The sequence below is a fragment of the Oryzias latipes genome, chromosome 2 (genome assembly GCF_053564925.1).
Source record: "Oryzias latipes strain Hd-rR chromosome 2, Olatipes_Hd-rR_3.1".
Lineage (NCBI taxonomy): Eukaryota > Metazoa > Chordata > Actinopteri > Beloniformes > Adrianichthyidae > Oryzias > Oryzias latipes.
In genome coordinates this window covers 8,044,864-8,070,145 of record NC_136238.1, presented here as the reverse complement: position 1 = coordinate 8,070,145, position 25,282 = coordinate 8,044,864, and the positions used below count along the sequence as shown (strand labels likewise).

At 41.7% G+C, this 25,282-nt stretch overlaps 1 protein-coding gene across 8 annotated transcripts in view; it reads left to right on the top strand.

Moving 5' to 3' along the window:
- LOC101172314 (interleukin-1 receptor accessory protein-like 1) overlaps window positions 1-25,282 on the top strand; it is a 466,015-nt gene that overhangs the window by 262,503 nt on the left and 178,230 nt on the right. For all 8 annotated transcript variants that reach the window (XM_078931990.1, XM_078931985.1, XM_078931989.1 and 5 more), the window contains 2 exons: window positions 19,374-19,560; window positions 23,543-23,696. In XM_078931990.1, the coding sequence (XP_078788116.1) occupies window positions 19,374-19,560; window positions 23,543-23,696 (341 nt within the window). The remainder of the gene's footprint in view (window positions 1-19,373; window positions 19,561-23,542; window positions 23,697-25,282) is intronic.

The following is a 25,282-nucleotide window of genomic DNA, read 5'->3' as shown; positions in this document are numbered from 1 at the left end:
TGAAAGATAAATTAATTATTGTGGTTTGTGTCCAGATAGAATTATGCAACACCAAGTCAGCCATATATTGGAATAGAGCTGTGATTTGCACCACTTTGACATTTTGTACCAAGCCTCTTCCAGGCCAAGATGTATTCACAAAGTGCCCAGTGTGTACTTAGCATTACAATTGTGCCAATATGTAACCACCAGGGGCAATGTGGAGTTCAGTGTCCAAGGTTACTTTGACACATGGGTGAGCAAGATGGGAACTGAACCTGCAATCCTCCAATCAGGGGTCGACCGCTCTACCTCTGCACTACCAAAAAGGCTAGAATCGTCTTAAGGATATGTTAGCTTCAAATGTCTGATTCAAGTGGACCGGTGCTTCCATCTTGTATTTAGATCATGAATATCTCTGCAGAGTACAACTTGCCATTCATCTTTGCACCACCACACATCTATAAAAGCACACACTGAAAAGGACTTCTCCCTTGTCCTGGGCAGTGGACATGCTGACTGTATTAGTATTCGCAGACAGAAGCGGCTGGTGATCTCTCAGGGAAGTGACAGTTAGAATGGGCTGTCTGGAACACTCCGTCATTCAGCCCCAGTCAGAGCCCGTCCAATTGATCCAGCCCAGCTGTCCAACCCAATGAGAGACGCTCGTCTAAAGAGCAGCAGGGATGGTTTGTACCACCGTGGGTTATGGATGACGTGTAATTAAAGGATGGTGTTTGTATTGGATGATTGTTGAAAAAAAATATTCAGCTTTGTCCATGATTTGAGAGGCTAGTTGAAGAGGGACATAGGAAAGTCAGAGTTCTGAAGGCATTAGAAATACATCTCCAACGTATTCTAGCTGATGCTGTTTGTGTTAGTAAATGCTTCTTAATAAGCCTTTTCAGATTGAGGGAGTTGGTCCATAGGTCCTTCTTAATCTCCAATCTTAGCTTGTGTTACATTTGCTGTACCAGTGAAGTGGAGAAGCGCTTGGAATGAAGGAAACTTTTAACATTATTGAATTTCCAACTTTTCCTCTTGTGGGAAAATAGAAAGGTACATGTTGACATAAAATATGAGGAGAAAAAAAGAAATCAAAATGGAACTGAAAACCAGAGGTTTATCAAAGTTTTTTAAATTTGAATAAAAAAGATAGACTTTTATGAACTTTCAGCTGGTCAAGTTGATTCAGCAAATCTGTGTTGTTTTTAAATCAATTGTCACTTCAAGACATAACACCAATGGACAGCTGTTGGATCTTTGAACTTGTTATAATAGAAAAATAGTTGATGCCAGACTCTATGAAGCTTCCATTCATTCATACCAATTTAAACTGGTCCAACTCTACAGTAGACGTATACTCTCAGTGGCCCCTTTATCAGGTATACCTTGCTATTACCTGGTTGGACCCCCTTTTACCTTCAGAACTCCCTTAATCCTTAGATTCAACAAGGTACTGGAAACATTCCTCACAGTTTGGTCCATATTGACATGACAGCATCACACAGTTGCTGCAGATTTGTCTGCTGCACATCCATGATGCCAATCTCCTGTTCCACCACACCCCAAAGGGGATCTATTGAGTTGAGATCTGGTGACTGTGGAGACCATTTGAGTCCAGATGATTCCAGCTTTAGGACATGGCGCCTTATCCTGCTGGAAGTAGCCATCAGAAGATGGTACCTTGGTCAGAAAGGGATGGACATGATCTGCAACAATATTAAGGTAGGCTGTGGAGTTGAACCATGCTTAGTCCGTACTAAGAGATTCAAAGTGTGCCAAGAAAATCTCCCCCACACCATTACACCTCCACCACCAGCCTGAACCGTTGATACAAGGAAGGATGGAGTCGTGCTTTCATGTTGCTGAGGCCAAATTCTGAACCTACCATCCGAATGTTGCAGTAGAAATGGAGATTCATCCGACCAGACAGCATTTTTGTAATCTTCTGTCAATCTTCATTTTTGGTGAGCCTGTGCGAATTGTAGCCTCAGTTTCCTGTTCAGAAGTGGTGCCCGGTGTGGTCTTCTGTTGCTGTAGCCCATCAACCTCAAGGTTGGACATGTGGGTCCAGAGATGCTCTTCTGCAGACCTCTGTTGGAACTGGTTATTTGAGTTCCTGTTGCCTTTCTATCAGCTGGAACCATTCTCCTCTGACTCCTGACATTTCTGCCCATAGAATTGCAGCTCACTGGATATTTTCTTTTTTTCAGACCATTCTCGGTAAACTCTAGAGAAGGTTGTGGGTGAAAATTCCAGTAGATCAGCAGTTTCTGAAATACTCAGTCCAGTCTGTCTGGCATCAACAACCATGTTCAAAGTCACTTCAATCCCCTTTCTTGCCGATTTGAACTGCCGCAGATCGTCTTGACCATGACTACATGCCTAAATGCATCGAGTTGGAAATTTGCATTAATAAGCAGCTGGTCAGGTGTACCTAATAAAGTGCCGGTGAGTGTACAAGCTTAGTCTTTCTCTGTAGGTAGATTTATCAGAAGGAGATGTCACTAGGAAGAACAACGCTAAAATCCAAGGAAGCTTTGTGTGAAACCCATCTGCAACAGGCTAACATGCATGGAAATCAATGGGAGAAGGTCTGAGTTTGGTCTAATGCTCTCTTACTCAGCATGTGAGAATTTCCGGCTCCGCTTCATCCACCATCAAAGCGTAGAAAGACAGGAAATGCCAGACGAGAAGAAAATCTCAGTTCGCAGGTCATATGAACTGAATTTAACCGTTTTTTTTTAGGCACAGTACAACCAGTACTAGAAATATTCAATGAAAGAAGACATCATGCATGAGAAAATTCTGGTTTTTAATTCATTGTAATCATATGTATATAATTCTTTTTATTAGTGAAAGAAACGTACAACTTTCAAAATATCTGTACTGGTTTGAGTGGAATAATCTGACTTTCTTTAAAATCAACAATTAATTCTAAAAACATTATAAATAAGTTTTTTGGTAATATGTTGTGGCACAGGCGAACAGTAGTTGGCGCTCTTGCTTCACAGTGGACCCAGCCTGGTTAAAACCCGGGGTGGGTCCTTTCTGTGTTGAATTGGCATGTTCGAATCGCACATTTGTGGGTTTTCGCAAGGCATTCCGGTTTCCTTCCAAAAACATGCTTCATGGGTTAATTGAGGATTCTAAAATGTCCCTTAGGTTTGAGTGTGTGGCGTGTGGCGGTGCAACAAACTGGTTCAGGGTGGACCACGCCTTCACTCAACAGAAGCTGGGTTGGTTCCAGCAACCCTGTGAATCTTAAGGGGATTCAGTGGGTGCAGGAAATGGATGGATTGTGTAAGCACAGAGCACCTTAAAACTAGGGGTGGGCGGTCCTATACCAAGTAATCACAGGGCTAGCATCGACGATACCGATACTATTTCTTTAAATGTTGAATTACATAAAATGTCTGGAAATACACCTTTTTTTTAAATTAAGTGTATAATAAAACACAGGACAGAGACTTTTGGCCCATAAAAATGTTTAACTAATTACAAGAATCTGAAGATACATCAAATATTGGAGGAACAAACAGCTCCCTGCATAAACTGTTTGTAGGCTGTTGCTACCAAAAGTGGGAGTACAATAAATTTGTTTCACTGCCGAAGAAAGTGCTTTTCTCTATGAGATGAGATTCCGCCCTTTAAATTCTGGCCAATTTCCCAAATAAGATGTTAATATAAAAAATATATGTTGTTTAATTCCTTCTGTCAGTTGTAATTTATGTTTATGAACGTAAAGCGAGAGAAAAAAATCTCTAGAAATCAGAATTGTTGGAGAAAAAAATTTTGATTTTATTACCAAGCCATATCGCCCAGCCCTACGATGGGATGTTGTTGACATTTTTAGCAGGCCTGCAGAAGCAAATGTTGTCCAAACTACTTTTAGAATAGTTATCCAACTTTTCAACTACACAGACACCTTATGAATGAGAACATAAAAAAAGGTAGAATTTGCCAAAGACTGACTCTTCTGGACACCTTGTTGGTTTGTTAGTGACATTTTGGACAATAAAGCTTTTTTAAACCACTCAGTAGAGCTGTGGTACTAAATCAAGAGCCTGTTATGTTTTTGCTTGCGATTGGAAAATGTTTGACAAAAATTGAATTGATGGATGACATTTGGAAAAACTGAGTTTTCCAATAAAGAAAAACTTCTATTGCTAACCTTATATCTAAATAAATCTGATTTCGACTCATCCTGGACTTTTGTGATTAATTGGTTTGTAATTTTGCCTCAGAAACGGGATGAAAAACGGTGCTGGTCCCAGTGGTAATGAGGTCTGTCGGAGGAGCTTTGCCTAACTATGTAATATGGATTTGCCGAGCAGTTTGATTCAGCGGCGCAGGGTTATTGATGATGCCCCCTTATATTCAGCTTTCTCTGCACCTGTATGGACAGAGCGCTCCGTCAACACTGTTTGGACAGCCTGCTAGTTGGCACTGTGGGGTTTAGTAAATGCTGTTTTCCAGCAGCTATTGTCTGATGATGTATGGCTGCTGTTTGGGCTGAGGCCACCTTTCACACTGTGCTTTATTCAGCCCTGTGATGTGGCTGGCTGAACTTTGCCAGGTATTCACTGTCCACGTCTGATGCCACAATGGCAGTGTCCAAGAAGAATGTGCACTTGAAAGCACTCCGGCTCCAGTCTGGACACTGAAAGAGTCTCATCAGTGAAAGGAACGTATTTAAAACCCTATCATCAATTTGTGTGCAGCTTTTAATTCTCTACTTTTACATTCAGCCACTGTGACGGGAACCGTTACATTTACGGGGAATTATCAGGTCTCTGCATTGTGTAAAGGACACAACTAAGACAGTAACTAATATTGGTTTTAGTTGGTAAAAGTATACTTTAAAGTTGTAATTTTATGTATTCAACAGAGGAGTGTCACTACCACGGTTGGATAAAATTGGACTTTTTATGTTCAGATATTTTGTTTTAGAGGAATAATTCTGAGATTTAGACATAAAATCAACCTCAGAATGTTGACTTTTATTATTTTGTATAATTCTGAAATGTAATTAAAGGTAAGACAGTCTAAATATATTTGAGTTGGGGGGGGGGGGGGGGGAACAAATAATTCAGATAATTCTCAGGTAAAAAGAAAGATTTAAAGTTTTAATTCTGCACAATTATTCAAAAATAAAATGAAAGATTTCATGTAATTAAAGTCAAATTAAGAAAAAAATAAAGAAAAATAGAGATGGCAAGTAATTAAAAAATGTCATGAACAAACTATGAATTAGGTTTTAATCAGAATTCTAAAGTTAAGTTTGACTTTAGAGAAAGGAGATATTTAAAGGAAGTGGTTTTAATATGGATGGAAAATGAACCAGGAACCAAAAGCTGTTATCACACCTTCCAAAACCGGTTTTTGGACTTTTTTTATCTAAAAATTTCTTTTACATTTTTTGCTTTTTCTAGTTTGTCTGTAAATTTAAACATTTCTTTATCTATTTATTAAGATAAAGAAATCATATTTTCTAATTTGTTTGTAAAATCACATTGAATTGAGAAAAAAGGTCACAATTTGTATCAGTTTTCCTTTTACAAAAAGCAGTTATCACAAAAATGTTCCAACCAAAAGCCGGTCTGTCTCACGTGGGAACTGGTGTTGCGTTCACTGACCATTGGACAGACTATCTATAGAACACGACTCCTAAAAATCTCTCCAAATGTTTAATTGCGACTTTGGTAAACCACACCACTTGATGGATTGTTGAAGCATTATGGGTACTGTACTGCCTGGTGTCGGGTTACAAACTGTACCTAAACATAATCAAGAACAAAAAAAGTATTGATTCGTATTTGAAGTGGTACAATCGAACAATGTTGTGAGTTACTGTCAATCAAGTTTGATTTATCTCTCTGCAAAGGTTGATTATTCCAGTGAAAAGATTAAGAAACAATACAGTTCGGTAGAAATTCTTCCTATCAACCAATCGCCTTCTTGTTGACCCCTCTAGGCGTTCTGGGTAGTGTAGTCACATCATCACCACATGAGTGTTTAGTTTTGCTCCAAAATATTGTCTTCTTCCGATCAATCAGGGGGGAAAAAGTCAACATTTCTACATCTCAAACTCCAGAACACAGATTGAAACTGAAACGTGCGTTGGATCCATTGTGGTCACAGTTCATTTCTTCACCTTCATTTTCCTCCTGACTGAGCGTTTCTTCCAAACTCAATTCCATTGGAATTAGCTGACCTCAAAGAACCAGTGAGCTTTACCTTCATATCCTTAATGTTCACCTGAGTTTGCACTCGCGTGACAAATTGGGAAAGGTTAAAATGTAATGTATGACAAAATGTGAAGAGTTTGCTTCAATTTGAGATGGATAAACTCAGATAGCTTTTACACTCCAGCTGGATTTGCCTTCCGGCTCGCTCGGCCTCCTGTCTGTCTCCGTCCACCCGGAGCGCAGGAAGTCATCAAACAAGATGCCCGACATTCACTTTCTGGTGGTTGGGACACTGACCTTCTCTTCCTCATATCTGATGGTGGTTTTTATCTGCCGACAAATGTCAGAAATGTCATTCCCCGAGCGCGACTTCCACAGATTCCGCCTGGCCTCCTTCCTGAACAGCGCAGCTCCAAGCGAGACATGTGCAATAGCACAGCTGTCAGTCAAACTACGGCGTGCATGAGAATCTGCAAAGCTTAACTGATTCCTGAGAGCGAAAATGATAAGAACCAGTTGACGCGGGGAAAAGAGGATGGGAGAACTGACAACAGTTCTTTAACATTTTATCAGTCATGTTTTTTTTAAAGAAATCTAAATTAAAGTATTTGAATCAAACTAAAGGATTACATAAATGTTTTTTTTTTACTTTAATACCTGTGATTTTTACCTTTCGCATCAGAAACAGATGGTAAATAAGTTGTATGCACTCATACGTGGGGTTGAGCTGTGCGAGTGCTGCAGGTTTTCAGGCTGTCCAGGCCTGTAGAGAGAGGCCGGACAATGAAAAATGGATGTATAATTGTCGTGCGTGAGGTAAGTGTATTGTAAAATGTCTGTATGCAAACTTATTTGTCATATTTGTGTTTTAAACTCTTATAATTAGTGAGTATGTTGGTGGATAGAGGTGAAAGGTCACAACAAGTCAGGAAAAGCTTCCGGTTTATTGGAAAACAAACAAATTTGAACTATTTTAATGAAAGGCTGGGTATAACCAGCAAACTGTTATGCGGCGTTCACACCAAACTCTGCAACGTTTATTCAAGCAACCACTTTCAATAAAAAGTTTTTTGTTAAAGTACGTAAACGCACACTTCAGCCTACCGTATTTGAAAATTTCACGTTCACGCATCGCTATGTAAGTTTTTAAGATCGTTTTCAGGCTCTACATACAGAGCACGCGTCTATTAAATGCACGTTTAAGCGACCACTTTCAATAAAAATCTATTAAAACACATGCAGACGCGTTTCGGGCTACTGCGTTATAGAGTCTCACGTTCATGCGTCACTACGCACGTTTTTAGGCTCTACATACAGAACTACTGAACGCACGTTAAAAGTTGAACCAGTTGAACTTTGACCAATCAGTGACTCGGGTTTGGTAGTGACGTATGAATAATCGCCAACAAAAAAAACTATTTTTTAAAAAGAAAATACACATAATGGATTCAACAAATCGACATTGCATGAACCCATTTAGGATTTATTTGGTTTCGTTTAATCGATTTTCTTTGAACCCAGCTCTAGTCTTCCTTGAATGTCGTGGTTGTAACAAGGTACTTCTCCAGGTCAGTCCAAATGCAGTTCATACAGTAGACCAGTCATTTAAATCCAACCAGTGAGCTCAAACTGAAAATCCTTATTTATGTTTATCCTCACAAATAAGTCCACAGCTCAGCGCGGCTTGTGCGAGTTGGTTAGTTCCTGTTTGACATGCTCGGCTGTTTTGCTGCTCGTGCATCGCACCCAGAGGGCCTGTGGGGACCAATGAATAAGGTCATGACGGAATTAGAAGAGAATACAATGGAGACAAATTGTTTATGCTTGTTATGTTATGAAATCAGGTTGCAAGCATAAAGATGAGCAGCGCGTGTCACGGAATGGAAAATGAGCTCCCCGAGGCCATGGAGGAGGAAATGACTGAGTAATGCATTTGCACACAAGACGCCGTATTGTCAGTTTCTGTCAGAAAACTCTAGCGGGCTTTGAGGAATTTGTGGAGTAAAACGGTTTCTGCTGAGTTCCAGTATTTGGGATAATTCCCATTTCATTTCTATTTATGTGTTTTTAAAAACATGCGTGGGTGTTCCATGGAGCTCTCTGTTCTTTTGTTGACCCAGCTGATTATTACATGCAGTACCCAGATTGTTTTGATATTATTACTACTTTCTATTGTTATCTATTATATTTTTAAAGATATTTTTATTGGTATATATAGAATTTTATTTATTATTTTTCAGCATTAAAGGAAAATTTTATGATTTTTTTTTTTATCTTAATTTTAAATTTTTAAGACGTTTTTTAGGAAAAACAAATAATGTTGTAAATGTTTAAAGTGATTTTACTCTTTTTAGTTTTATCTTATTTTTATTTTTTTTTAACTAGCTGGGCAGGCAGATGAGAGCTGAGGGCCTCTTGTGTTGGACATATTTTACTTTAACAAAAGGGGTTATTAATCTTCAGACAAACCAAAGGTATGACTGAACAAACCCCTTTTGTAATTGAGGCCAAACTTTATTCATTTCAGCCATGATTGAAAATCTTTGGTGTTGGACCGGACGGAAAAGGAAAGAGGGGAAGAAGAGGGAGGGATGTCAGAGGGGGGGGGGGTGATTTCACCACATGCGGCTCGAGAGCCGCATGTGGTGAAATGTGAAATGTGTAGTGTGAAAATCTTTCATTCATTCAATCATGCAAACTATAAGTGCAAAGGTGAGCTAACACCTGTGCTCAGGTGAGTGTTTATGTTCTTCTAAAATGGATGGTGGAATGTGAAAAGAAGGAGGAGGAGCGCCCAGCCACCCCCACACCCAGACCCCCGCCGCAGCAGCAGCGGCAGCCGGAATTCCCCCAACGCCACACGGGAACAGGCAGGGAACAACCGCCCCCCGGGCGACCAAGACCGCCACCCAGGCCAGGGCCAGCAGGACCGCCGCGAGGCCCCCAGAGCCAGAGAGCAGGGAGGCGCGGAGGGAAAGAGAGCGCTGCCCCAGCCCAGCCAGGAAAGCAGCCCCCCCGCCGCGCCGGAAGAGCCCAACGCAGGGCCCCACCGGAGAAAGACGCCCACAGCCCCAGACGAGCACCCCACCACCACCCTGGAGTTCCGGGCATCCCCCCGCCCCAACCCCAGGTACGAGCCTGGACCCCCTAAGGGAGACCCGCTCCGCACTCCAGGCAGCCACCCACCCGGCCCACGGTTGGTCCAGGGAGGAGCAAGGCAGGGGCCCGCCGCCCCCGCCCAGGAGGGGGGAACCCCGGGGAAAAAAGGGTGGCCCACAAGGGGTGTTATAAATATGGCCCGACCAGGCTCGGCCATGTTGGAAGTTTGGCGGGGCCCAGCGCTCAGGGGCAAGGACCAGGACCCACCCCCCAGGGATACGAACACCCCCGGCTCAGGTGTAATATGAACCCCCCCACCGTGCGGAGAGAGCACCGCCGGGCCCAGGGAGCCGGCACCCAAGGGACACGGCCGCCATCGCCAAGGGGCCCGCACCCCCCACCAGGGAAGGGGTAGGGGACAGATGGACCCAGGTCCCACCTTCCTTGCAAAATGTGTGTGCGTGTATGTGTGTTTGAGAGGGTGTGTGTGTGCATGTGTGTGTGTTTATGTTGGAATGTATATATTGAAGGGGGAGGGGTGTGTGTACTAAGGGGGGTGCAGTTAAAATTGGCGAGTAGGGCACTAAGGGGACATCTCCTGATTACTCACAGTGATGTCCCCTCACCCTCCCCACCAAGGGGCCCTAAATGTCTAAGGTGCGGTTAAAATTGGCGGGTAGGGTGCCAGGAGGACATCTGCTGCTTGCTTGCAGTGATGTCCAAGCCCCCCCCCCTACCAAGGACCCTACATGTCTAAGGTGCAAATAAAACCGAAAGAGGGGGGCCACTGCCAAGTAGCCCCCCCCCAAGGCACATCGCAGGCTAGACCCCCCACCCCCTCACCCTAATATGAGGTTATATGAGGAAGGGGGTAAGTTGGGAACAGCTGGTAGACTGTCCCCCGGTGGTCAAACAGCTGTCCCCCAGCCCCCCCCCCCCAGCAAAGGGGCCAGGGCCACCCAGCCCAGGGGCCCCACCCCCGCAGGCGCCGACACCCCAGGCCCGGCACCACCCACCCCACACAGAGAGAGAGGAGCCAGAAAGCTTCGCCCCCCCCCCCCGGAGCAAGCCCAGGCTCCCACCCCCAGACGCCGGCCCTAGAGGAGCTCTGGTCAGGCCTTGACGGGACCGAGGAGGCCAACCGGCCGAGGCAACCACAGATTGCCTCAGCGGAGACCCCGACCCGTTAGCCCCCCCGACCCGTACCAATAATGCCCCCCCCCTCCCCCCCAGAACGCCCCCCCACAGGACAGGGCCGACAAGCCCCCTACCCCACCCCACCCCAGACCCCGCAGCCGAAGCGGATGACACCCAGAGCGACCGCGGGCCCCGAGAGGGTTGTCCCGTCCCGTCCCAGAGCCAGGGAAGGGCCGATCCCAGCCCCAGGTGCAGATTGGCAGCCCATCCGGCGCCGCTGGGCTCCCCCCCCCCCCCCCCCCCCCCCGAGCAGGGCCCCCCGCCAACCCCCCCCAGCGCAGGCAAAGGGACCTGTTTTATCTTTATTTTTCATTTTAATTATTACAGACGTCTGAAGTAAATGTTTTTTGTTTTTTCTACACTGACTAAAAATATAAACGCAACACTTTTGTTATTGCTCCCATTTTTTATGGTATGAACGCAAAGATGTGAAATATTTTCCACATACACAAAATAACCAGTTCTCTGAAATATTGTTCACAAATCTGAACAATAGTGAGCACTTCTCCTTTGCCAAGACAATTCATCCCACCTCGCTGGTGTGCCATATCAAAATGCTGATTAGACAGCATGATTATTGCACAGGTGTGCCTTAGACTGGCCACAAGAAAAGGCCACTATGAAATCTTCAGTTGTATCACACAGCACAATGCCACAGATGTCGCAAGTTTTGAGGGAGCGTGCAATTGGCATGCTGATAGCAGGAATGTCCACCAGAGCTGTTGCTGGGGAATTGAATGTCCATTTCTCCACCAAAAGCCGTCTCCAAAGGCTTTTCCGAGAATTTGGCAGCACATCCAACCGGCCTCACAACCGCAAACCACGTGTAACCACACCAGCCCAAGACCTCCACATCCAGCATGTCCACCTCCAAGATCGTCTGAGACCAGCCACTTGGACAGCTGCTGAAACAATCGGTTTGCATTACCACAGAATTTCTGCACAAACTGTCAGAAACCGTCTCAGGGAAGCTCATCTGCATGCTCGTCGTCCTCATCGAGGTCTTGACCTCACTCCAGTTCGTCGTCGTAACCGACTTGAGTGGGCAAATGCTCACATGCGATGGCGTCTGGCACGTTGGAGAGGTGTTCTCTTCACGGATGAATCCCGGTTTACACTGTTCAGGGCAGATGGCAGACAGCGTGTGTGGCGTTGTGTGGGTGAGCGGTTTTCTGATGTCAATGTTGTGGATCGAGTAGCCCATGGTGGTGGTGGGGTTATGGTATGGGATGGCATACAGTATGTTATGGGCGAAGAACACAGGTGCATTTCATTGATGGCATTTTGAATGCACAGAGATACGGTGACGAGATCCTGGGGCCCATTGTTGTCCCGTACATCCAACAACATCACCTCATGTTGCAGCATGATAATGCACGGCCCCATGTTGCAAGGATCTGTACACAATTCTTGGAAGCTGTAAACATCCCAGTTCTTGCATGGCCAGCATACTCACCAGACATGTCACCCATTGAGCATGTTTGGGATGCTCTGGATCGGCGTATACGACAGTGTGTTCCAATTCCTGCCAATATCCAGCAACTTCGCACAGCCATTGAAGAAGAGTGGACCAACATTCCACAGGCCACAATAGACAACCTGATCAACTCTATGCGAAGGAAATGTGTCGCACTTCATGGGGCAAATGGTGGTCACACCAGACACTCACTGGTTGTCTGAGTCCCCTGACCCCCTCAATAAAACAAAACTGAAGATTTCATAGTGGCCTTTTCTTGTGGCCAGTCTAAGGCACACCTGTGCAATAATCATGCTGTCTAATCAGCATCTTGATATGGCACACCTGTGAGGTGGGATGAATTGTCTTGGCAAAGGAGAAGTGCTCACTATCACAGATTTAGACAGATTTGTGAACAATATTTCAGAGAACTGGTTATTTTATGTATGTGGAAAATGTTTCACATCTTTGAGTTCATACCATAAAAAATGGGAGCAATAACAAAAGTGTTGCGTTTATATTTATGGTCAGTGTATTTTACCTAATAATTTTTTTTTCAGAGTTCACATCAATGAAAATATAAAGGTTAAAAAAATGACTTAATATTTTCAATTCTTTTAAACGTGTTTTTCAATGCAAAATAAATAAAGCAAATTGCTAAAATAAATTTTTTTTACCATATATACATAAAGTAGTATTTTTAGTTAACAGTAGAAAGACAGAATGAAGTTATTGTTTTGGATTTGGATCATAGTCATGTAAGAGCTCCTGGTCAGTTAAAGAGGTCAGAGTTTTCCCAGCATGCCCTGAGGAAACTGCACAGGTTCGTGCCCCTCCCTGTGAAATTCATGAACTACAAGACCAGGAAGAAAAGGGCGACGAGGCGAGTGGGAGCAGTGACGGGGATAAAGGCGAGCGGAAGAGGGTTTGTAATTTAGGAAGCAATGTGTTGTTGCAGCGCAGCAGACGAGTCCCACACACTAAGAGAGGGGCTAAACGGGAGCAAACTGCCCCTTCGTTGGGCCTGGGGAGGCAGGTGCTTAATCATCTGGAGTTTGGTGCTGAAGCTGACAAGTGAGTTACGAGCGAATGCCACTGGTAGGAGCTCCAGTCTTCCCAACGCTCACAGCGACCTTCCGTCAGGCTATAAATAAACCCGAGTCCGCGGACACCGTTTAGTGGGCCGGCTCCATCTTGGGATAATACTGTCTTGGTTTGGCTTGGGATATCGATGACTGAAGTAGGGCTACACAATACGAGGAAAAACCTCCCATTATATTGATCAGCATTACAATGACAATATGGCTTACATTTCACGGGTAAGAACTCCTATGTCAGGGAAATGCACCAAAGACCAACCATCTCCCTTTCCAATTCTATCTTTTTTGGAGTTTGAATAACATTTTTTCACAGTTTATTCGCAGTAGCGACTTATACTCTGGTGCAACAACATCTAGAGAGCACTGCAGGTGAGTTTATCAGTGCTTGGTACTGACAGCAGTGCGGAAGAAGAAGTGTCACTTAGTCTTGATGGAGATGTTCCAAAGCAACACAGAAGATGAAAAATGCAATGGATATAGTGACTCAAAGTGTTAGCATGTTCTTTATGCTATGGTTATCTGAATAATTGCTCTCATGTTGCATGAAGCTAGTTCATGAAGCTAAATAGAGTTGTCGTAGTAACCAGTCTGTTATTGTTATCTATGCCGTTAAGATAATGTGCATTTCAAGATGTAATGTCCATTATTGTTCCCGTCTACTTATGATTTTGTTTTCTTTTCCCGTTAATATGCACTTTAAGGCTGCTGCGACTTGTAGTCCGAAAAATACAACAGTACTGGCCAAAATAAGTATTTAGAACAACGCATATAGAGTGTGCTTGAGCTTTTTTGAAAGCATAATCTTTCTCTGTGCACCCTACCTGAGTAAAAGTTTTACTATGGCAAGTTCTTGATGAGGAAAACCAACATGTTTACTTTGCAAGGTTTTAACCCTTTAACACCAGAGATGTCACGGGCGACGCCTTAATAACACACAACCTTGGCAAACTGCAAATATTCGACTATCAACATAAATCAACTGATTCTGTGGAAGAAAAAGTGGTTTTGCGCCATAATGCCCAACATTATTATCGCTAAGTGTAACGTTTTTTCTCCGTTAAAAAAATCTGCTGTAATTATATTAATTGCGTAAGCGGTTGAAGAGTTACGATAACTGAAAAAATATAAACACTGTAACTAATGCTCCGTTATTAAACATGGATCAAACATGTGTGCTGGCATGTTGCAATGTTTCCTGTTGTACAGAAAAGTCTCTCCAACAGGAAGTTTCTGTGAGCAGGAAGACCCCTTGGCACAGAATCGTTCGTCCTCACCATCACAGCAAATAGCATTTGAGCTCAGCGTCTACAGTTTGTGACAGACGGATAACAGAGGAGGACTCTTTTTGCCTTTGTCAGGGGAGCACTGGGTGTTAATCTAACCATTTTTCACAGTCTATGCCATATTTTGCATTTCGCAAATGACGTTACATTTTTGTGCCGGCCTAGATTGAACACATTTTTAATAATATCAACAGAGATGCACATTAAAAAAAAAACGTCCTCAATCCGTGTGGATCTTCAGTGCTCCTCTGATCTCAAACCTCGTCTGGCTACATGAGTCTTCTCATGCCATGCCTGGTTGATGCGGCGTTCTGATCCCCCTAGGAAACGCTGTGGCTTGTTTTCCGTCTGACTTCAGAGCCTTCTGACATTTCAGTTTGATTGCAGGAATGCCAGCATGAAGGTTCCTTTACATTCTGAAATCAGCACTGATTGTGTGGAAGGATAGTCGCAGCCATTTCAATAATTTCACTCAAATAATTTGATTTGATTGCCGTCACGGTAACCAGAACACAGGATTGCAGGTACAGAGGAACAAACTACGGCGTGTGATTAAATGAGAAATAAAAGGACTTGAGAGTTTTTTTGAATCGGGGTGAAGTTTCCTTAACTTTTAGCTGCGTTTACCACACAGATGAGAACTAAAGGCAGAACTATTAGACTGAGTTCTATAAGTGGCTTTTTAAATCAAGAAGAAGCTTGACTTGTAAGGAAATCCTATTGCACACAAGTACCTGATGTAAGGTTTCTTTTTTGTTGCATTGGTGTAAAGGAATTAAAAATAAAACACACAATCAACAACCCCCCCATCTTCTATTTTCAAAATCTCAATTAACCTAATCTTGCAGATCCTCTAAGGATCTATGAACATATCTGAAGTAAGAAAAGTGACTGACTTCAAATTTTCCTCTACATTTTTATTTGTATATAGTCTAACAGTTTTGCCATTTACACTGGTAACAATAATCTGGTTAAAGTCAGACAATGTTGGTTATGTTTGAAATAAAGGATCAGTATTTTTAACAACTGGGGGTTTGTCCGAGATCTGAACTTGGGACTTTTTGCAACTTATTTGTGCAACTGTAACATTATGTTACAGAAACAAACTCCAGTAATTACACTTAAGCCTTATATCCATTGAGTTGTACGGTATGATACAGGACGCTCTAGTTTAGAATGGTCCAGGTAATCCAGGTGAGTGTTTACTCTCATGGTGCATGTAGAGTGAAGCTGAGTAAAGCTGACCTTGGGACTTGCAACTTATTCTTACAACTGTGCAATTATTTTACAGAAACAAACTTAAGTAATTACGCCTTATTTCCACCGAGTGGTTATATTGGAAATAAAGGATCAATATTTTTTACAAATGGGGGTTTGTCCGGGATAGGAATTTGGGACTTTTTGCAACTTATTCTTGCAACTGTGAATTTTACGTTACAGAAACAAACTCCAGTAAATACACTTAAGCCTTATTTACACAAAATAGATTCTGCATTTTGAAACTATGAAATCATCATCCATTAATAAAGGAAAAAAACATCTATTGCCTTTTTTAAGGCTTATGTTGCCTGTTTTTACCTTCAAAATTGTGTTTTTCACATAGTTCCCATATTTATTTTGTAACTAACTGTAAAAGACGTAATTATCAGAAAAAACAAATGTTTTTTTATGGAAATGAAGACAGACATCTGCTATATAAACTTTAATTTAAACGCATTACACAGCACAAGCCTGTTCAGTAAATTAAATCCACAGTTCTAATTAATTCGTGATTATTATCTATGAGTTCACATTACTGCCAAGGGGTTGCATTGTCAACCTGCTCCCATTATGACGTCTGCTTCACATCGAGAAATGTCTCCGACGACATTGTTACTTGAAAGTCAGCTGTAATAATTAATCAGAAATTATTTCATCATTCAGTTTCTGGTGGGGAGGAATTAGTTTAATTAAAAGATTCATTAAGTAAGTTCATTAATTTCCCCGCAGGTGCCCCCTTGATTCCTGTGAGAATTTCAAATGTGTTCCCAAGTCTTTCATTTAATATCAAACAAGCAGTTACAAAGTTAAAGAGCAGTTTCATCTTCTTTCGGGTTTTATTAGTTATTAATAAATAAAATAAAAGGAAAATGTTGCAATTAATGGAGATGATAACGGAGGATCTGGACCCATTCATCCGCAGCGATAGGGGTATTTGGCACAGTGAAAACCTTTTATGCAAGCTCCTTAACTTTTCGTGGACGTCTGTGGGGATTTTCACTCAACCTGGTGTGTGTTGCGTCTCATAACCGCTGCTTGCCCTCCAGCCGTGTCTGTCAGACTGACGTGTCTCTGGGTTAAAGCATGCAACATACCATCCATCACCAGGACAACATTTCTACTTCGGTTTACAGACTGGCGTGCTCATTAATGCAGCCCAGGACCCTGCTTGTTTTTTTATGTGTTTTTTTTAACAAATCCTTGTTTGGAATACAATAGAATTCTTATACTTTGCTTCAGGTTTGTGAAACCCCCACTTGAACAGACTTCATGGGCAGGATGCCTGCTAAGTAAAAAGTCAAGAGATCACCAAACCTGGCCTCAAACGGCACCGTGATGGATGGGAAACGTTGGAAAGGCATCGTAGGACAAAGTGTTGGCTCACTCCATTGATCACTCATGCGGAGCAGATGATACAATTCTCCCCCTCCTCTCTATCCGGCGATTCTTATCAGCACTGCCCAGAATATTTAACGGGGAGGAGAGCACACCCAGGGGATCTCATTTGCACAGGTGTCCATCTGGTACGAGTTGTCTGTGATAATCTCCTCCATCATGTCACATTTCCATCCAGGCTCCATGAAAACGGCATTGTGGGAAGGAGTGCACAGACTTGGGCAGTTTGAAGGGCAAGGGATTGTTGAGCGGATACCGCGGCGAAGACCAGCGTGTGATGTGCTAATCCACATGGCTGCTAATGCCTCACAATTATGGAAGGATTTGCCATGTTTGCAATTGTTTGTTGGTTCAGCTCAATTTGTGTAACCAGCTTTGGTCGCACTATTAGCAGTGATTTGTCTAAATATTGCAAATTTGTCTTTTAAACCTTGCAGAACTGCCGCTGTCAGGGTGGCTCGCCTGTCAACACTGATGGCCTCATTAGCCGTTTGGGCAATAGGAGGGCAGTTTCCATTGAGCTTTATTTTATTTATTTTCTTTGTTTTGTCATGAATAGCAGTTGCTGCTTCTCTTCCACTTCAAAAAACTCACCTTTAACAATCAATATTTGCATTGATTCCCGTGTTTTGTGGAAATTACCCAACTAACAGGTCCAGCTATTGTGCAGCTAGTAAGCACCATCCACCCCCACTGGCTAAAAAGCTGCTACGGCCCCCCACTCTACCCTTCTGCCCCTGCCATCCTGGTCCGAGCAGTACATGACAAATTCACTTTAAAAAAAAACCAAGCACTTTCTTTCAAAATGGCACCTTTTCTGTTGGTTTTATCTCCATAGTAACCATTTTGTTTTGGGGTCTTCTGGGGTTGACTGACAGGTCTAAGTGATTTTTAGATGAATCAACAAAAGTAAACCTTTGGATTTCCTTGGCAACGGAGGTTTTGTTAACCACGCCTACAATCCTTCTAAGTTCATATCATATGTTATAGCATTTTTGTTCATCTTGAGCCAGAGATTCATGTATTAAGTTTTCACAACATTTGGGTAAAAATGTGGGAGCAATAGGGGAACGCCACTTTTGCAACATTGTTCAAAATCTACAAAATGTAAAACAAACTTTTCTCAACCAGCTCTAGGAGTTAGGAGGCCATTGAATAGAATTGCTTGGATTAGTTATAATTCATAGAAGCTACTAAGGGGGATTTTTTTTCTTTTGTAAAATTCAAGATTCAAGTCAAAGGTCAACGAAACATCGGTTGTGGTTGTAGACTTAACCTTGTGTGTAAAATTTCATGAAGATCCCTTTAGCAAAAGTGTGCGAAGTATTGTAAAAATTGCCACATTTTACACTTTGCTACGAAAACGCCGCCAAGCTGTAGGTCCTGTGGCCATCCCATGATGATTTTAAAACTTCTTTTGGATATCCTTGAAACATGTGTTTCAATGGCCGACAGATGACGTGTGTGTGTGCCTGCTCGTTGTCTTGTAAAGTTTAAGTTCTTCATTGTTTTGACATATCTGTATCTGTCGGTATTTGCTTGTTTTGTTGTATGTTGAGGAGCCCCTTGAAAACAAGATGACACATCTCAAGGGGCTTATCCTTCAAACAAATAAATTGAAATGTGTTTGATTTGCTTGCTTCTGGAAGGTGGGTTGTACACTGAGCCCATAATGAATACTCATTGGGTAATAGGTGGGGTCACAGTTTTTGCTCAAAGGCTCAGTAAGAAAGCAGACTTGTGTAAACAATCTGGTCCTTGTAGTTCACGACTCCTGCAGGACAGAATTAGCAATTAGATTTAACATGAATTGGTCCAAAAGCTCGATCAGGAAAAATAAAAAGTCATAAAGATTACCTCTAAAATATTACCTTTAGACTCTGGTCCATTGTGCAGGTTGACAGAATGATCCAGTGTGATCTGATTGTGAGATTTCATAAAGATTTGAAAGGACACATCAGGATTTATTACCAGTGGAGCATAGAAGATCTTATCGTTCCATAAATGAAAGATTAGATCTGTCTTGACATTTCTGCTGAAGCCCATGTGTTTCTTATTCAGTTTATCAAAGCTGTTGTGTCTATTAGGATCCAATATTCTGCAATTAATGCAATTTTAAGGACCTTATTGAGTTCTTTTGAGGCTACTTACCTTTGTTTGGCTCCACATTTAAGTGTCTATTTGTTAAATATTCTGAATATAACATAAAACCATCTGTTGCCGGTTTTCTTGGTTCATCCCAGTTCAGCATTTGGTGAGAGAATCCCCCAAAATCAACTCATCAAACTCAAATGAGGTCATTTCAAGGGGGTTTGGTGGACTCTTGTTTGTTCCCCTTTTATTTTGGAAATCGTCTCTAATTTCCAGTCCTTTCTACCTTTCACAGCATATTTTCTTTTTGTCGTTGCAGGAACTCGACGTACTGCATGAAGGTGTCCATGTCCCTCACGGTGGCGGAGAACGACACCGAGCTTTGCTACAACTCCAAAATGAGGTTCTACGAGAAGGCAGAGCTCAGCAAAGGCAAAGACATCACCTGCCCGGGAATTGAGGATTATCTCCAGCCGGGGGTTGATCCTCAAATCGTTTGGTATAAGGTAAGACGCGTGTTTTCCCGTGAAGAAGAGCTCTTCTTTACGTCGAAAGTTGTTTAATTTTCTTGCGGTTTTAATTCTTTTCATGTCAAAATATGATCTTAAGTGATATTATGTTGAAACTCAAGGATTTTCTAAACAAAACTTTATTTTTCATTTCATTTAAACAACTAAGAGTGAAAGAAATTGGGCAATAATTCAGTTTTCCTTAAAAGTTGTAGCCTCATAATGACATTGTGTCATTCCCTCTTTATAGATAGAAAAATATATATGTATACCACCACCAAGCCATCATCTGTTTGCAAGTTTAAAGATAGCCCGTGCAAAATATTGTAGTTCCTCAGATGACCACTAGAGGCAGATTCCAGAAGCCTCCTTGTTCAAAAGTCAAACTTTAATCTTAAAATTAATGTGGTTCAAAAATCTGTTAGCTGCTTCGTCTCCTTTTATCAGCTACCGCTTCCATGTGTTTTAAGTTAGTTGGTTGGACAATCACCGGATATTGTTCAATTCGGGTCGTAGAAATTTCAAAATGGTCGTTATTCTCCATCATGGACGTTTACGTCACATTTAGACTGATTTGGTTTTTGTAAACTGTTTCCAACAAGAGCAGACATTTCCAAACTCAAGGTTATTTGGTACAATCCACCAAAATTATTTTTATTACCACATTTTGGATATATTATTGCACGTGTCCATTAAGAGTATGGTTACATATCCCATAATGTCACCGCACTGGGACATAAATGAACATTCTTTTAGGAAATTCGACTGGTTGCTGTGGGTCCAAATGGGGCGACGGCATTGATGCCCCCCCCCGACTGACCTCCAATCCAAAGATAAGTTGCCACCAACCGATTGCCACCAAGTCGACTTATCTTAAAACTCACAGCATAAGCTGTTTTTTTTGGGGGGGTATTCATACAACTTCCTGCAGTCTTTTAATATCATGTCCTGTTTTCTGTCGCCGTAGTATCAGTAAAGTTTTTAAATTAGTTGGGTTGTTAGTTGACATGAGATCACGAATCACCAGAAACATAGTCGTTTGGCTGCAAAGGATCTGAGGGCAAACTTGACCGTTAATGGAGCCAACCGGTCAATATTACTGAAAAACTTAGGCCCCAAAGAATCATGGGTAACATTATGAGAATTTTGGAACTAAATTCTTAAAAAATTCCCTTGAAAAATCTCAACTTTGCTGGCTCTAACTTCCCAGGATGCAAAGCTAGTTTGAAATGTTGTTGATGCTCAGATTTAAGAAACGGTGTTTCATTTTACTTTGGGATACCTTATCGCTGATTTGTCAAGGTCCAGTAGCACTGCAGCCCCACACATCAGTACAAAGTCAGGCGGTCCGAATGCTCCGGAGAAAGCAGTTCTAATTGTAATTAGCAACAAATCACCTGAATTTGCTTTTTCACTGTCTGATAATAAAACCAACAACCAATCGGCTAATGCAAGCTCAGCTTGGGTTTTCTGCTCGAGCTAACGCAGCGCTCCATTTATCAAACTGCTCTGCGTCAAACATGAGACGGATTTCACAGATGATCTCTCCTGGAATCCAAATATGCCGGCAAAAAATGGGAAAGAAAAAGGGTGAGTCACCGACGGTGGACAGGAGGCAGCAAACACGCCGTTTCCTTCCGTCATGCGTGCACAGAAATGAACTGTGCTAATCGTCATAGTCGTGCAGACGCGTTCATTACTCTGTTTTCTTTCTTTATGCTCCATGAAATGTGAGGGCTGCACTATGCAGTAAGTCAACAGCTTTAACTGCCTGCTTCCTATCCTCTCACTTGATATATGGGGATGTTATATGGAGGCAAGAACCATTATTTAAGAATAATTTTCTCATTTATCACATCAGTACATCATGTGCTTTTGTTCTCCTCTCTTTTTTTTATGCACTGACCTTTTGTCATCTGGACGACTTCCTAAAATATACACAGTAAAACGGGATGTCCAACTCGGTTACGACTCTATAGAGGACAACAGTAGATGACCAAAGGCAGTCAGTCAATAAAGCCAGTGTGACCCAGACAAGATAAATACACCTCCGACTAGACCACAGAAACCGGAGGACTGCAGGTCATTAACAGGAGATTAAAACTGTAATTAATACCGTTGGTACAAGAAAACCTTTTCAAGTCACAAAATCACAAAGCGGGACTTGTTTGGGTTTCAGAGAAAAGATATCAGCTATCAACGTTCTTCATCAGCTTTGCCTTCAAACAGCCTCAATGACCAAAACGAATAGATGCGGCTTTGTTCTTATGTTGGACACGGGCTCTTGATCGAGCTCATACCATATAGTGTTTACAGCACTAGATGGCCTTGCATTTTGTACCTAGAGCCCAAAAACAGGCCTCGAAACCTCCGTAGCAATGCGTGGATGAAAGAGTTTTGAACGTGGAATCTTGAAAACGCGCACATATTCACATTTACGTAGACTTTTAACTGGTGGTCACTAGGGCTGCACGATATGAGGAAAACTTGCGATACCAGTGATCAATATTGAGATGACAATATGACTTGCGGTAAATGACCACCTAGCAAAAACAACAAAAACATTTACATTTCACAGCAAAAGTTTATTCTAAATAAGAGTCAAAATACCTTCAATTATTCTCCAAATGACCCTCGTCTAATTAGGAGGGCAACATCTAACACAAGAGTGCCATATGATTGGTCAACAACGTAAAGGACTCCATCTGATTGGTCAACAGCGTAAAGGGATTTATTCAATTCATTAAAGAGTTTTTTATTGTTTTAGTAAATTTAAGGTTTAGCATTTATTGGGATATTTGCTGACTTTTGCGATATGGATATTGCACAGCTTGAAATCGCGATAACGATAAATTTACAATGAATTGCGCAGGCCTAGTGGTCGCTTGAACGCACACTTCCGAGGCTGGTGTGAACGTAGCATAGGCTAAAACCAGATAGAACACATGACATAACTGCTAAGACGCCATTTAAGCCTTTAACACCAAAGATGTGGCCGGTGATACATAAATAACACATGCTCTTTGACATACGGTACATTTTCAACAGTTCACGGGATCGATTTGAATCAGCAGATTCTGACGGCTGGAATTACCTTAAATTCGTAAACAGTTGAAGACTTGCCGCAAGAATGTAAGCATTGGAGCCAAAGCTCCATTGCATTTCATCCTTTTGTTTAATACATAAAGTAATGTTTCCACTTCCTCAAGCTGTCACGGTTTTAGTTTTATTTACTTTTGTGTTCTGGTTCCCTTTTGTTTCTGTCATGTTTTGAGTTCAGTTCCTGTTTTATTTCGTGATGTTGTCGTTTTGAGTTTTACTTTTGGTCCCCATCGGCCCTCATTGTTTCCCCCGTCAGTCCTGTATGTATTCAAGTCCTGTCTTCCCTTCCTCCTGTGCTGCTCCATAGGTTAATGTTCCCCTGTTTCCAGTCTGTTTAAGATTTGGAGTTTGGAGTTTGCCTGCCTGCTGCAGTGGTTTAGTTTTGTTCCTCGTTCCTAACACAAGTTGTTAAAAATGTAAATAAAAGTAGGTGGAGCCAGATCAGGTTTCCAAGTGACCACTAGGTGGTCCAAGCCTCTTTTATAGAGTTTATATGAAATTCTGCTTTGGATTTATTTCCTGTTTTACGAATAAATTGCAACAAAATAGTGCAATAAAAACATAGAAATTAAATAGATTTAAAACTACTTAATTCATGTGTAGTTGGACTCGTAAAAAAAAGTGTTGCTACTTTTATTGTGACATGTGGAAGTAGTTTGACGATGTAAGTCTCAGAACTGTCAGATTTTTTGTTTTTAAATTACACATTTTTGTCCAATTTTTACATTTTTTGTCAAATGGTCTGTTAAATGAAGATAATTTCCAGATAACTTTGGTTTTAAACTAAATAAAGATGAAAATAAACAGAAAACTTATTTTAAAGTTGAACTGACAGTTCCTGATCTCCTCCTTTATCGTCTTTTATTTTGAAATGAAGGAATGCAAGCCAAAGCAATGGAGAGACACCATAGAAAGGAGGAAGGACGTTCTGTCAATCAGGGATGTACGGGAAGATGACATTGGGAATTACACCTGCGAGCTGCCTTTTGGGAACTTTATGGTTCGGAGGACGACTGAGCTGTCGGTCACAGGTAAGGAAATACTTCACGTTTCGCTTCTGAAAAACTGCATTCAAATGTTGGTTTTATTGAGCAAAATTCAAACTGAACACTAAAGCAAAAGCTGGCTGGTTGTTGATTCATTTCCCAGTTTTGAATGGGAAAAAAGAAAAAAGAGCCTCTTGAGCTGATCCCTGTTCCGTGGCTCTCAGTGGTGCTGCTGTCTCTGGGACTTGTCGACCGCTTTAATTGCCGAGCACTGGAAGTCACAGCGAGCAAATTCAGCACTTTTTCTGAAGGCTCTTAAAATATTAAAGCCTGAATCTAAAGTAAGTGACAGATTACTTGTCACTGACTCTGTCAGAGCCAAGGTTGACATGGAGCATTCTGAGTATGGAGAATGGGAAATTTACAGCTTAATTATGCACTTCTATACGTTTCTGTCTTCAGTTTTCTGTGGAAGTGAGTTATGGCTGTTTCTTTAAGGAGGAGTAATCTTTAAATAGTTTTTTTGTTTCTTTTTCGATCTTTTTCTTTAACTTTAAGTGGAAAACAATCACTTTAGACAACAGATTTTTGCACGGAATCAGTATTTGTTCTTTTTTTATTTATTGTATACTTTAATTAATTTGACCAGTTTCCATTTCATAACTATTTTTCTTTATTTATTGTTATAATTTTGTACATAACTACTAATTTTCATGGAAGAGACGATTCCTTCATTATTAAAACTGTTTTTCGAGTTTTTAAATGAACAGACAAACAAATAAACACCCAAAGAGCAGCAGGAAATGGCTTAAAAGGAAAGCAAATTCATGGATTTTATGGACCAAGGCTGCATCTAGATTTTATTCCACTTCCAGGACGATTTCTTTCAACTTTCAGGACGATTTCCTTCCACTTCCTGGATGGTCCTCTTTCCACTTCTGGGAAGATTTCCTTCAACTTCCAGGACGATTTCCCTCCACTTCCTGGATGGTCCTCTTTCCACTTTTGGGACGATTTCTTTTTGCTTTCAGGAACATTTTCTTTTATTAGTAGGATGATGTATTTGTCACTTGCAGAATGGTTTCTGCTCATGCAGGTCAGCCCTTCACTGTGTCTGTGCTAAATGTATATAACGGATAGAAGTCACTTTGTGACTTAGTCCATGAGGAAAATAAACCTGTCACTAGGCTGTGAGAAGCTCCGAAATCTAAAGTCTTTCTGACCGTCTCTCGTCATGTTGCTGCGTTGTCGTCACAGTGGGAGGAGCTTCTCCGCTGTGGGAAGGTCATCAGCAAATGTACATATTCTCTGTCTGTGAACTGCATCAGTTTGAACATGGAAACAGGACTGACCCACAGGAGGCGTGTGGGAATAGCTCAATGATGCTCGGATTTGGTAACAAGCTCCTATTTGCTGGTTTAGACAAATAACGTACAGCTTTATGCTTCAGCAGCTTCCACTTAGTGAAGTTCCAAGTTGACTTTTCCAGAAAAATGATGCAGCTTTGACGGGAAACAAATTACGAGAGCTGTTGTCATCAAACCGTATTAGTTTTTAGAGCTGAATTTCCCCAAATTTAGCCAATTTGTATAAAAATAGTAGACATTCTTGGATGTTTCTTTTTAGTAGAG